This window comes from Achroia grisella, unplaced genomic scaffold, assembly GCF_030625045.1.
Source record: "Achroia grisella isolate CSIRO2021 unplaced genomic scaffold, CSIRO_AGI_Agris_v1 utg1179, whole genome shotgun sequence".
NCBI lineage: Eukaryota > Metazoa > Arthropoda > Insecta > Lepidoptera > Pyralidae > Achroia > Achroia grisella.
In genome coordinates, this window is record NW_026712591.1 from 945841 (window position 1) to 958208 (window position 12368).

Here is a 12368-nt window from a genome sequence, read left to right on the forward strand (position 1 = left end):
CAGTAGTTATTGCGTGAAAGAGTAACAAACATCTATACTCACAAACTTTCGCGTTTATACTATTATGTGAGTATATTATTAAGGTTATGATTTATCAAATAAATTCAAACGAAATATCGTATACATCTGTACCAACGTTCAATCATAAACAATACAACATACAATTACAGGATAGACATATAACATGCCTTCTGGAATGGCAACGCATGAGTGGTATCAGGAGTCACATGAAACATCTAGTAAGGTATAACTTCGAGATTTACCTCAAGACTACCCATTTATCCATCTATTCATTTTAGGTACATAACTTTGTAAATGTTTTAGGTCCATCAGTTTTGTTACATTAGATACGATCGCCTGCCGATTCGCAAAATGAACACCACGCGTCTGGCTACCTTTGGGACGTGCACGTGTTTACGAGTATTCTCAACGTTGTAACTATCAAACTATTTATACAAATTAATTTACTTAAAGGATGAAGTCTGTTTACTTTAAATACCAAAACCAATATATTTGGATATTATTGTATATTAAAGTTACATCACTAAATTAAATGATGTAAGATTATTAAATTAGATTAAATGATTAATTAAATCCATTTTGATATTGTTTAATTTAGTGCTGACATTAATATAATAGTATTAAATATATATTTACAGTTCACAATTTTGGATATAACGGCTTACACATAGTAGACAGATATAATGTTACATCGGAGTTATTTTTAGAACTATTTAAAGGAAATAATCGCACCATATCCGCGAGAGATTTTTCTCGACCAATTTTACAGTTTCTGTATATTTCACCTAATTCATACAATTTAAATTATAGCCTATTGTATTAGGTATCTACTATAAAGGTTCATAAAATATCGTTTAGTACTTTTTGCGTGAAAGAGCAACAAATATTCATCGATCCAAAGACACTTTCGCGTTTATAATAATAGTAGGTTTAGCAAGATAAGATAAGCTATGCTTTAATTTGACTATTTGTGGGTTGACTATCAATGCAACTCTTGGATTATATATGTGTGATCGACACAGTATATTTTGGTATGTCCATTATATTTTACCACTTTCCAGGTGAGTGGTTTTGGCCATCAGTTTGTTTGCTTGTTTGCATTTTCAAAATCATAAAAAAGTATACATAAACGTAATATTTTATTACTTGTCTACGTATCTACCACTTGAAAATAACATTTCATAATTTATAGGAGCCGGTTTTTTATAGCAAGGACTCGTCTACTAACAGCAATGTGAGAAAACTGTCACTAAAACGTATAGATAGATCTACTACAAGTAATGATATGTATGTATTTCTTTAAATGTTAGCCGCGTGACTATAAATAACTATACAACGTAACTATTTGTGGTTAACATTTTGGTCATTATACATTTAGGTATGCGTAGCTGAATTTTAGTTAAACAACCTCTACAAACCATTCAGGTAGGTACGTATTAATTTATGCGTCTGCGCCGAACCGCTCGGCCACATCTATTTCCGCTTAATCTAGGTTCAATAGAACTATTTATTATAATTATGTTGTCGTTCAAATGATAGTTTGGTATCTAACATTCTTTTATAAAAGTAACTGGATACAAACATATAATTTGTGGAATATTACTTATGGTACATACAAATATATACACGGCTATATTAACTATATTACGCGACGATTCTCCTGCGGCTTTTCAATCTTGTGTTTATGCTATCTGTGTACCAAATTTTATTCTATTTTTGTCACAAGTTTTTGTATCCATCCATCTAACTATCCTTTCGCACAAAACTTTCGCGTCTATAATATTAGTAGCACAGTAGCACAGATAAGAGAATATTACATATTAATAGTGTCTTCATATAAATTCTCACGATACCGAAGATTGCAATATATAATACATAAAATGTAGTAGTACTATACACTTAAATATAAATGTACAAATATATAGTAGATCATAACCAATTTGATATAATTTGGTCTAATTTAGTTTATAATTATAGTTTATAGTGTGTATATTTGTTTATTTTGTGTCGGTGTCATAGTGTGAATCTATATAGTACTTACGTATTTTTTATTTTACGTAAAAAATACGCAAGTACTAATAGATTCACACTATGTACGTATTAAATCTACTCTAAAATAGTCAGTTGGATAATTTTATTCTACATCAAATTTTGATGATTCTTAATCATTGGAAATGTAATTTTGCCATCATTTCAATGAACTTATATTTGAATATTATAAGGTATCTTTATGTTATTAAATAAAATTTATGTACATGCACTAAGTAAATGTTTCTTTTATTCCTAGATCAACAATTGAAATAAAATTTATAGTGTACGATTGAAATAAACCGACAAGTACAGCCCTCTTCACTTCAAATAATAATACATAGTAAGCTGTTTGTTCATTGTAACAGAACTTAAGTAAATAATATATTGCAGATATGGCAGTGAAATTACTGGAATGGTGAGATATTGTACTGAACCTACTTTACAGAGGCATAAAACATTAATTCCCAGGAGTAGCATTACTTGAAAATCTATGGGGGTTACGGTGCATTCTGTGATGTCCACATGTTCATGTTTGTTGATTACAATTACCTACCACTTTCTGTAGGTTAGACAATTAGCACGTTTATGTACGAATATGTCTTATTTTTAGTAACGAAGGCGGCTTTTAACAAGTACCAAGTAACAAGTACATTCATTTAATTATTATTTTAATTTCTATGCTTTCTGTCTGTAATCTGTATTCAATAATATCTGTTTTTTTATAATATATCATGTTTTACTCTATCATATTGTTGAGTTTCAAAAATGTCAAAAATCGCGTTTCTTAACTACTATAGGCATTAAGAGAGCCTATCAAGAACGTCCGGACTTATTTCATATTATATCCATATCACATAACATCAACGCTATATGAATAATAAATAGGAACTTATAACAATATGAGTAGTTTACAAATTCTTAAATGCTTTGTAACCTATTATTCTTATATATTATCTAAATTAAATATCTTATAAGCATTACATTACTAATAAATAACCCTTTCGGAATGTATTTTCTCTAATCACTGAAAATGTAAGCTACACCTGTAATAAATAATGGTGATTGTATGGTTGTACATGGTGTTGGTGGTCACTCACACAAGGACACGGCCATTATCACTTGTTTTATGTGTCGCCAAAAACATACGTGTGTGCCAAAAGGCACCCACACACGTTTAAACATATATGCCAAATAAGTTGCGGTATCCGACTTAACGTAAGAGGTAATATAAGAGGCGCATCTTTGACTTTGCACATTTTAGTTTTAAAAGCGGACCGCAGAGAGCGGGTCACGTTAGCAAATTTATCGCGAACCGTGCTTGCTTGCCGGTGTAGCTTTGTGTTGCCTGCACCGGGATTCGAACACACATTACGAGGCCAACTGGCCAACTCCCGCGCCATGGGGCCGGGACTCACTCTGTACTTTTTGGTGAGTCCTAGTTTATTTACAACAAAAATGAAATATTATATAAATGACATTAAATGAAATAATTTAATTGTGTATAATGCTAGTTGTTTTTCAAATATTAATCAATAATATTCGTGACAACCCCTGTATTTTGAAATAGTATTTTAATTTAATACTAAAATATCATTACGATTAATTTAAAGAATTAAAGTATAAATGTAAATATTAAATTACATATAAAAATCCAAATAAAGATTTAAATCATTACCTACTTTTAATTATACAATTTTACAAACATCTAAATATTGAGAAATAGTCTGTATATGTATATAACAGTACTATAAAAAATCACAAATACTTAGAAAAGTAAATATCATATCAAAAATATTAGCTAAATTAAATTTAAAGTCTTTAAATATACATAAATCTAATAATAATAATAATAATCTCAGGACAATTCACACAGCGCCATCTAGACCCAAGTTAAGCTAGCTAAAGCTTGTGTTATGGGTCCTAGACAACTGATACAAATACATAGATATTTTTTTTTTCGTAAATACATACATATTATAAATAGAAAATACCCAGACCCATACAAACAATCATACTTATGAATACAAATGTTTGTGCCGTGCGAGGAATCGAACCCGCGACCATCGGTCGTAAAGCGGTATGCTAGACCGCTAGACCACCGAGGTCGTCGAGGTCGTCTAAATACTTTAAATTTACAGTACCTACAACATGCACTATTACATCGTTACTGCATTTCGCCAATTTTCGCGCATTTTTTCAATATAAATATAAAACCAAAATACACGGGTGCTGCTGCAACATTAAAAATGAAACGCGGAAGCGAAACCCAGGGCGAACCACGCTGCTAAATGTGAAAATCAAAGCAATCCAGATTTGATGCTTCTTGACCTCAATTTTTTACATTAATCACTTATATTTGTTTGAAATATAACTAATTTGCTACTTATTACATTAACATTATATCAAAAATTAAGGTTATAAATAGTATAAAAATTCTACAGTCAGATTTATTCTCTGAATATTCAAATACCAAAAAAAGGACTTACATACAACGAAACACATTTTATTATCTACCCACAATTATCGCCAACCTAACCCTTATGCAAATAAGGTAGCCGGACCCCAAAATAACTTGAAACATTAAACAAAATTAGTCACTTATTTATATACGGATGAAACACAAAAAAATATTTTTCTCTAACAATCATCATATATACTAGGTATACATGTATAGTATATACATACGTACAATTATCATACATACAAATTTCTTAGTCCGAAAAACCGAAATTTTAGTTGATCAAAAATTTAAGACTACAGAATGTTTTAAATAGGTAAAAATGTTATTTAAGAAAAAAAAACAGAATATGACTGCTACAAGGACATGCATACGGCGCTTGATCCAAAATATATCCAGCACCCCATAATAAATCATGTCGACCCTTCAAAGTAGTCCTATTCATTTATGAAAAATGACACAAAAGAACGAATATTTTATACATGCTTGTTACAATATGTTACCGTTAGTGTAATATCGAATATGCAAAAAACGTATAATTGGAAATACCAGACATTTCATCTTCATTTCCATAGTTTTACTTCCGCAGACATATTTTAAAAAACCAACATGACATGTTACATGTACATAATTTAGAAATAAAATATTGTAACTACATTTTCATTTGTCGAATAATATGTATTTTTTTTTTACTGTTTATTAGCAATGTTACGAGTAAATCACGTTGAGATAAACTTAACGTTACTTTATTAATTCGACCTGAAGACTTAGTAATATTTCTATTTCTTTAGGATGCTATTAAGAATACCTGATACATATCAAATATAACTTTTTACACCTAACAAAATGTTGATGTAGTGATTAATACCGACATACCGAGCGCTGTATGGTTAGATCATGTGTCATCAAGTTGTAAAAAAAGAAAATATTAAGCATTTATTCAAAAATTATATTTTTGTTAGTATGCAAAAAGTTTTTAAACCCCTTCGTAACATATATGATGGCAGAAGTAGCGCCCTTGTATAGATAAGTTGTCTATACTGAGATACACATAACTACGTCACATATACACACTTAATTATGAACAACATGGGTTTATGTCTTCTATCGTCATTTAATTGTTTACTGTTCCAACAAAAACAGTTTCGTTTTCATAATAGTACTTACGCCTAATATAAAATTTGAATTAAGAAATGAACATAATTTGTGACCGGAGATGAACTGCCATTTACATATTGTTTTCATTTTCCTGTATTGCTAAGTATAAAAAAAAATAATAAACAGTTGCAATTTATATATTAGTATGTCATTTCGTCAAATAAGGCATTTAAAATAACAGTAGACAAAAAATTGTAGTAGATATAATTTAATAATCACGGCTAGGTATCAACTAACACTTTTTAATACAAGTAATTTGTTTAAATAACGCACGTTCTATAGATAAACATATTAAAAGACAGTTTACTAAACAATATGGCACATAAAAAATACTTTAAATCATACTGAGTTGTACTTTTATCAACGATATTGCATTTGTTGTTGGAATATCAGTAAGTATTATAAAATTTATATCTTACACGTTTTTAAATTTACCGACGGGTTACTAAAGAAACATCTGTATTTTTTTATTTTAGTATTGGTAAAGTCGATATACAGATCATTGTTATTTGTGCTTCTATGTAAATATATAAAGCATTTTATTATTTTACTATTTATTTTACATCGACAAATATATCGTTACATTTGATACCAATCATTATCATTTATAGTATTTGCATTTATATAATTATATTATTTTAGTGATTGTACTACGAGATCTAGAAATAATTGCTAACATCTCGATATTTGTATAAAATACATCCTGATGACATTAGCTACATCAGTTTAGTGGTAGCATATACTTTGTATTATGTTCTGAAGTGTATGTAGTTAATGTTAGTAGACAACGAAATAACAAATCCAATGGTTTGGCCTCAGAAATTCTTACTATAAAACGTCCGAACTGTCGAGGTCAGACGTTTTCTAGTAAGAATTTCTGTTGATACTGAAATTTTAATTGTCTAAAATGTGTCAGTACACCACTCTCCCACTCTAAACAATTTAGGTTCAATTTATAATTTGTAATAATATAAGGTTCGGTCGAGTATCGTTCTGATTTGAATATAGTGTTTGGATTGTAGTTTCAGAATAAGTACTCTAAACTTGTATGCATTGTATCAAATTAATCTTTATAAGAATGATCGATGGTGGCACAACACGATGTATTGAATTGTCCGTAGATACATATCTGAGGATCGCTATATAAGAAACTTTGAAACTGAACAAAAAATTGACACATCATTATTCAAAGTGACAATATTGCAGAATATTTAGAGTTGAATGTCCCATTTTAATATATATAATAATCCACTAGAATTAATCTGCATCAACTTAATGGACAAATTAAAGTGCTGATATACGATAATTTCTCTAAAGGGTTTTTTAAAATAAGCCATAAACCAAAATGATAACACACCTTCTTTAATATAATAAATTAATGTATGCTGATTATTTTGTATATGTATGCTTCCCACGAATCGTTTGGTTAAACCTTGAACTTGACTTTGTTATAAGTGATCTAAATACCATGATATTAGTTACATAAGTTCATACTTAAATGCGACATGTTTCAATATACAAAAAAGACGTGGACTTCGTAGTTTTCTTGCCCTTTCCTTGTGTTGTTGTTCCTAGTCCGTCTCTTTTCATCATTTCAAAATTTTTTGTAGAACAAAAGAAAAAATATAGGTACTAATGTACAAACGAATTGAGATCCTTTATTTTATAGATTCGTATTAATTATACGTAGTAAAAATATATTCAGTAAATTATCAATTACAAACAAGATGACGTCAATATGAAGTAATGAAGTAATGTCTCAAGTTACTATAGAATCCCTGACAATGGTATAAAGTATGCAAACTATAAAACTAGGTAGCCACAATAGATACTCATAGAGTCGCACAGCTATGATTTAAAATACACCTGACGATACATACGAGATGGTCGCCTTAACAACTGAATGCAAAAAAAATACTGTTCATTCACTATCAGCATTCAGAGGACAGCATAGAAACAAGGGACATTTGTTAGAATCACATTGACGATCGACCTGCTGGACAATAGAAAAAAAGTGGGTTGGTCTCAACGGATAAGCCGGCAGACACCATTAACGCAAACGTTACAACTTTTTGTTTGGTTTACATAACAAATGATTCGATTGTAGAGCATGCCGTCGCGTATGGTTACAATGGCGACCCGTTACCAGATCAATGGGGCTGCGTACACAGTTCGTCGTGACGTCTCCATTGCAGTGACTCAAGGCACCGTCACACCACTCTCTACAGCCTGTCGCTAGGCGATTATCTAAACAGTTCCTGTTGCTCTCGATCGTCTAACTTTCTTTTATCTAGACCATAAAAGTTAAGGATTCCGAGAACTCATTCATGATCCTACATGTTCGTATACCTACAACATAGAATGAAAAACTCACTTGTCATATGTGGTATAATGGAACATTACAGCTCATTTGTATAATGTTCAGATACTTGGCTAATATAGTATAGAAGTTCAGATTTCACATTATGAATAGGAAAGTTCTCGATGACCATTAGCATTCTAAATAGGTTTCCATTTCAAACAATAGAATGTGTACCAAATTCTACAAATAGAAAAATTGCTTTCTACATATTTTGATTTACGAAAATAATATTTATTTTGTTTCACAAAATATTGTGAACTCTAATTAAGATGAAATTTGTGTCTTATCAACTTTGTATTATAAAATACTATAGTCCACATACTGCAATATGGCAGCCTAAGTTCTTCACTGGTTTACTATAGATTTTTAGTGAGATATAGTTGACAATGCCCTATGCATTATGTGAATTACATGACACCTTAGTTTCCAATCAATAGTAACCTCATGCGTTGCCAGTACGATTGGAAACTAGCTATAAATATACTTATATTATTTTACATTATGCATAACTAAGCAACATTTATTCATTTATATATAACTAACGGTTGTCCCATATTATCAGATGAAATGTTAACATTTTTTTCAAATTCTTATTATAACAACAGGAGAGCTTTACTAAATTTTTCGTGGTTCTTGAAAATCCTGATACGACCTGTGCTATGCGGTCTTTTTAGAATTATTTTATCGCTCTTGTTACTGTCTTCCATTAAAATGCATAGCGTGATCAAATAAAAGGCTAGGTTAATGACTTATAGTACAACTATGTACAACAGGGCTTGATGGAAGGTTAGGTTAATGACTTGCATGGCAACTGTAACAGGACATTGACATTGTTTATCTCATAACTCATATTCGGTGTGAGGATATTGGCTATTAGTCTCTTTAAAGTCATTGTGTTGTCAATCATTTCTTCAAAATTTACATGTAGGCGGTACAAACTCAAATTTACAACAGTAATCTTGTTAAATTGGTACATTTACAATATTAAAAAAGTCCTAAATTATATTCAAGTTCCTTATATTTCAACAATGACTTTCATAATATTATTGTAAAAAAAAAATACAAATCTGAAATAGGTAGTAAATAATGTTTATTTTTTTTTTGTAACGGAATAAAAACAAGTTATACTATCTAATGTCATAATATTAAATATAAACAATTTGAAATTATTAAATTTTGCTAATGAACTCTATATTTGCAATAACAGTATCAACTACAAACAATATAAACAAAGAGGGACTTTTCTTTTAGATTTTTTTTCTAATAGCTAACGGCGAAATAATATATTCGCAAAGATTGTGTTCGCTTTGTTGTATATAACCATGATTTACATATACTTAATAAAACCTAAATGTACATGATTTTAGATTTCATATTATGATACAGAATTAACGCGTGAAAACAAAAAAACCAAATAAGTATTAAATTGTTAAATCAGAAATAGTTTATCTGGCAACATCATTATCATCAGTCCACTGCTGAACATAGGCCTAATAAGAGCCCTAGGTCATCGTCGCTCCATGGGCGTAGCGGGCGGGTTTACACAAATACATTTGAACCTTCAGGATGAAAACAATATTTAAAAATTAAATAATATTAAATCGAAATAATACCTGATTATCTGAACATATTTGAAACAAAGCGCTACCATAATAAAATGCGATAAGGTTAAATTGATTAATACACGTATAAATATTGCTTAAATACTTTAATGTGAGTCATCGCTTGTTTTAAGCAGATATAAACAAGTATACCGGTTATATCTATCTAATAGTCGCATGAGACATTGTGCAATGCTACTTACATTAGATGTATGGAATAGTTTAAAGGTTGAGGATGCTACTAGCTCACCTTTGACAGGCCGAGTCGCGAAGCAAGACGTAAAATCCTTGAAGCTGCAACTGGAATGGCTTTTCAAATATATCTTGAATCCGGATTGCTATAACATACGAGTGTATGAAAAGGAGTTCTCGATGGTTGAGATATTACTAAGACCATATTAATATTATAAATGCGAAAAATTGATTGTCTATCTGTTTGTTGCCTTTTCAGGAATAAACGGCTGAACAGATCTGAACGTAATTTGATGAATATATACAATCTTTTATCTCTAACAAAACAGCGTACAACTCGTTTTCAATATTTGAAATAATATATTCAATATTTTTTTATATACTGTCTATATAATGAATTAGGTACTATTGATGTATAATATTAATCTTGATAGTATTGTTATCGCGAAAATTTGTAAATATGAATGTTTGTAACTCTTTCACGCAAAAACTACTAAACGGATTTTGATGAAACTTTACAATAATATAGCTTATGTATAAAAATAACATATATGTTATATTTTTTATTAAAAATGTACTGAAATTTAACGCGACTGAAACCGCGGGCACAGTTAGTCATACATCATTAGATACATTGTTTAATGTATTTATTTAAAACTAAACAAATGCGTGGCTCAATAAGTGAATGGGGCAAAGAAAACGTGGTCCGGAGACATTGCGTGAGAATTAGAACGCATTGCCTAACTATCCTGATTACCCTTTGACTGACATATAAATAATCAGTGTTTTCCTTCACCTATTGATAATTCCGTATTCTACGCTTTTATTACGGCTATATATTGAACTCGTACGTACGGAAATTCTATTTATTTATATAGTTGAAACAAAACAGTTAGAGTAAAATCTGTTTATTATACTTACCCTCTTTTATAGAAATAATTGAAATCACGCTGGTTATAATCATTGTTACTTTATATTTATATGAGTAGTCAATGAGAATAATGAATTTCCTTGTTAAGAAAAGAAATTAGTGAATCGTAAATAGTAGAGTCAAAGACGAATCTTGAACGAAACGAAATCCATTATCTCTGATCTAGATTTACACATCTGCGTAGAAATGTAATTTTAAACTTATCATTAAAATATACTCAATGCAGATGTAAATTCTCTTGAGTGAAAATACATTAGCTACTTCAAATCACCAAGGAGATTTTGTCGCGTTGACTAAATCGATTAGTCTATTTGCTAGAATAAAGGATAAGCGGTTTTGAATAAATGTATACATGCAATATCATAAGAGAAACGTAAACACTGTAAATTTCCCTAACGCGGTATTCTCCAGTATTTATCTTTATCGCTATCTATAAACTTTAATAATTTTGGAATTAAGTAAGAAGTACTATAATTATGAAAGGTATTACTCTATTTGCTTTCGGAATTAAATTTAATGGGATCAAAATTTTAAGAAAAATATTTGCGATTGGCGCGTACCTAATTACCAACAAGTTTTAAACAACCGAGCCCAATTGTCATGTCATACCTTCTTATCTGTAATGTTTAATCGTTATGACATACTGTTTGCCTGTAATGATTTTTGAAGTCCTAATTAGTTCAAGGACTCTTTTACTGTACTTATGCACATGTGCGTGGAAAGTAAACATTGCTTAATGAAATTAATTGAATAAATATTATTTCGTGTGCTCATCTCATAACTTAATTATGGCGTTGTTATTTAATCGCACTATAAAGTGAAAATACATAACAGAACGTAAAACAAACTATTAGGTATAGTCTAATTAAGTAAATGTTTATCTAAAACAATTTTACATCCATCAATAGTTTACATTTTTATATACTGATTACTTATTTACTGCACTTTGTCTCGTACAAATCAGTCAACCATTTTCCGTAGGAATATCCGTGTAAACATAAAAAATTAAAGTTTTGATTGTTTGAAGTTAAGCAACTTTTTCTTGGAAAAAACTTATAATAGTGTAAATTATTTACTTACTAGTCTTGATTTCAGCAGCGCAATGAAATATCCAAATAATACAATAGCTGATAAATATGTCCTTTACCTTTATATGAATAAGTTCTATTTATCCTCATTCCAGATCGCTTATAGGGTAATAAACAAAGACAACCAAGTGCAATTGGTTTCTGCCTGTACACAAAATTGTTTCTTTATTCACTTTTATTACTCTCCTCATGTTCCGAAGACTTCTGACTGCACTTTTTAAAGTTCTCATAGAAAATGCAATATCAATCTCACACTAAATATTTGATTACAAAACAAAATATCAAACGTCCTCCTAAAAATAAGTTGCCCATTCTATATGTTCCATTCTATTATAATACGCTGCAAAACAGAACACATATATAGAAAGAATTTTGAAATTTACATTTAGCAATGCCAGACGCCAGAGGAATATAATGAATTGAGCGGCTAAAAATGCTGCTTTTCAGATTAAACCAGTCTCCAAACTAAACACTCTGTTTATTACAATTCTCCGTGGGTCTGCCCAGAATTAATGTATGATCATTT

At 30.0% G+C, this 12368-nt stretch overlaps 1 protein-coding gene across 1 annotated transcript in view; it reads left to right on the forward strand.

Moving 5' to 3' along the window:
• The first annotated feature begins 3314 nt into the window (after window positions 1-3314).
• Window positions 3315-12368, forward strand: part of LOC131852314 (collagen alpha-1(III) chain-like) — a 30596-nt gene continuing 21542 nt past the window's right edge. Inside the window, exon 1 of the mRNA XM_059202988.1 lies at window positions 3315-3480. Coding sequence (XP_059058971.1) covers window positions 3451-3480 — 30 coding nt within the window. The 5' untranslated portion in view covers window positions 3315-3450. The remainder of the gene's footprint in view (window positions 3481-12368) is intronic.